The 2,431-nt window shown below is 67.7% G+C and overlaps 1 protein-coding gene across 1 annotated transcript; it reads left to right on the forward strand.

Annotated features, from left to right (window-relative positions):
* Positions 1-19: 19 nt before the first annotated feature.
* Positions 20-2,425, forward strand: LOC112965814 (guanine nucleotide-binding protein G(I)/G(S)/G(T) subunit beta-2-like). Its single transcript, XM_026065184.1, has 4 exons — positions 20-112; positions 1,044-1,206; positions 1,312-1,378; positions 1,475-2,425. Exons 2-4 carry the CDS (start codon positions 1,077-1,079, stop codon positions 1,794-1,796), a joined length of 519 nt encoding a protein of 172 aa, XP_025920969.1. The 5' UTR covers positions 20-112; positions 1,044-1,076; the 3' UTR covers positions 1,797-2,425.
* Positions 2,426-2,431: the final 6 nt, after the last annotated feature.

Here is a 2,431-nt window from a genome sequence, read left to right on the forward strand (position 1 = left end):
CGCAGGGTGGGGGGGCCGCGCGGCCGGCGCTGAGCCCCCTCTCCCCAGGCTCCTGGTCAGCGCCTCGCAGGACGGCAAGTTGATCATCTGGGACAGCTACACCACGAATAAGGTGCGGGGGGGGACTGGGACCCCTGCCAGGGCGCTCGGGGGGCGCTGGGTCGTTTGGAGGGGCGGACTGGGAGGCACTGGGCCGTACTGGGGGACTCTGGGTCGTGCTGGGAAGTGTTGGGTCACATATAGTGCCATAGTAGGACGCCCCGGACTGTACGGGGAGGTATCAGATCGTATGTGGGGCTGTACTGGGACGTTCTGGGCTATACTGGGAGTCATCATGTCATGCTGGGAGGCCCTGGATTACATGTAGGGCTGTACTGGGAAGCATTGGGCCATACTGGGAGGTGTCAAATAATGCTGGGAGGCCCTGGGCTGTGCTAGGAGGCCTTGGGTTGCATGCTGGGCCGTACTGGGAGGCGCTGGGTTGTACTGGGAGATGCTGGGCTGTACCGGGACACCCCAGGCCGCATGAGGAAGGGACTAGGCTGTACTGGGATGGGATGGGCCATGCTGGGAGGCATTAGGTCATACATAGGGCCATACTGGGAGACCCTGGGCTGTACTGGGAGATGTTGGGCCATATCGGGAGACCGTGGACTGCACTGGGAGACCCTGGGTCATACTGGGAGGTGCTGGGCCATGCTGGGAGGTATCAGGCTGCAGTGGGAGGCTCTGGGCCATAGGGGGAGACCCTGGGATGTACTGGGAGATGCCAGGTCATACTGGGAGGCGTCAGGGTGTACGTCGGGCTGCGCTGGGAGGCACTGGGCCATACTGGGAGGTGCTGGGCCAGACTGGGGGACCCTGATCCATACTGGGAGACCCCAGGCCGTACTGGGAGAGCCTGGGTGGTGCTGGGAGGTGTCAGGCCAGACTGGGACACCCTGGGGCCAGACTGGGAGGCCCTGGGCTGTACTGGGAGGCCCCGGGCTGTAGTGGGGGGGCGGCGCGGCCCCCCGCCCGCCCTGGCCCACGCCTCCCGGCAGGTCCACGCCATCCCGCTGCGCTCGTCGTGGGTGATGACGTGCGCCTACGCGCCCTCCGGCAACTACGTGGCCTGCGGCGGCCTCGACAACATCTGCTCCATCTACAGCCTGAAGACGCGGGAGGGCAACGTCCGCGTCAGCCGCGAGCTGCCCGGCCACACCGGTGCGTCGCGTTGTGTCGCGGGGGTGACGGGGGGGGCGCCCGGACGCCGGGGCCCCCCCTGCGCAGGGTGGGCAGCTGGTCGGCGCTGACGCTCGCCCTCCCCAGGCTACTTGTCGTGCTGCCGCTTCCTCGACGACAACCAGATCATCACCAGCTCCGGCGACACGACCTGGTGAGCGGCGCTTTCGGGGGGGGGGTGCTTTTGGGAGCGGGGGGACGGGGACGGGACGAACGCCGGGACCCCCCCGCTCACCCGCCCCCCCCGCAGCGCGCTGTGGGACATCGAGACGGGGCAGCAGACGACGACGTTCGCGGGCCACAGCGGCGACGTCATGAGCCTCTCGCTGGCGCCCGACGGCCGCAGCTTCGTGTCGGGCGCCTGCGACGCCTCCATCAAGCTGTGGGACGTGCGGGACAGCGTCTGCCGGCAGACCTTCACCGGCCACGAGTCCGACATCAACGCCGTCTGCGTGCGTACGGGGACCCCCGACACCCCCCCGCGACCCCCACAGTCACCCCGGGACCCCAAACACCCCCCTGAGATCCCTAACAGTCACCTTGGGACCCCAGACACCCCCCTGGGACCCTAACAACCGCCCCAGGAACCCCTGACAGTCCCCCAAACACCCCTGGGACCCCAACAGTCACCCTCACAGTCACCCCGGGACCCACAACACCCCCCCGGGACCCCCAACACCCCCCTGGGACCCCTAATAGTCACTCTGGGACCCCTAACAGTCACCCCAGCACCCCAAACACCCTCCCTGGGACTCCCACAGTCACCCCAGGACCCACAACAGCCCCCTGGGACCCCTAACAGTCGTCCCAGGACCCCAAACACCCCCCTGGGACCCTTAACAGTCACCCCGGGACCCTTGGTAGTCCCCCAGGACCCCAACAGTCACCCTGAGACCCCCAGCAACACCCCAGGGACCCCAACAACACTCCGGAGACCCCTGACAGTCCCCCAAACACCCTTGGGACCCCCACAGCCACCCCAGGACCTCAGCAGTCACCCTGAGACCCACAACAACCCCCCAGGGACCCCAACAACACCCTGAGACCCCCCCCAAACATTCCCCTAGAGCAACCCTCTAGCACCCAGCACCCACAACAGCCCCCTGGGACCCACAACAGCCCTGAGACCCCCCCCACACACACCCCCACCCCCATCCTGAACCCCAGGGCAACAGGGTCACAGGGCGCCCGGATGCCGGGGTCCCCC

Source organism: Apteryx rowi, unplaced genomic scaffold (assembly GCF_003343035.1).
Source record: "Apteryx rowi isolate R43461 unplaced genomic scaffold, aptRow1 scaffold_2243, whole genome shotgun sequence".
Lineage (NCBI taxonomy): Eukaryota > Metazoa > Chordata > Aves > Apterygiformes > Apterygidae > Apteryx > Apteryx rowi.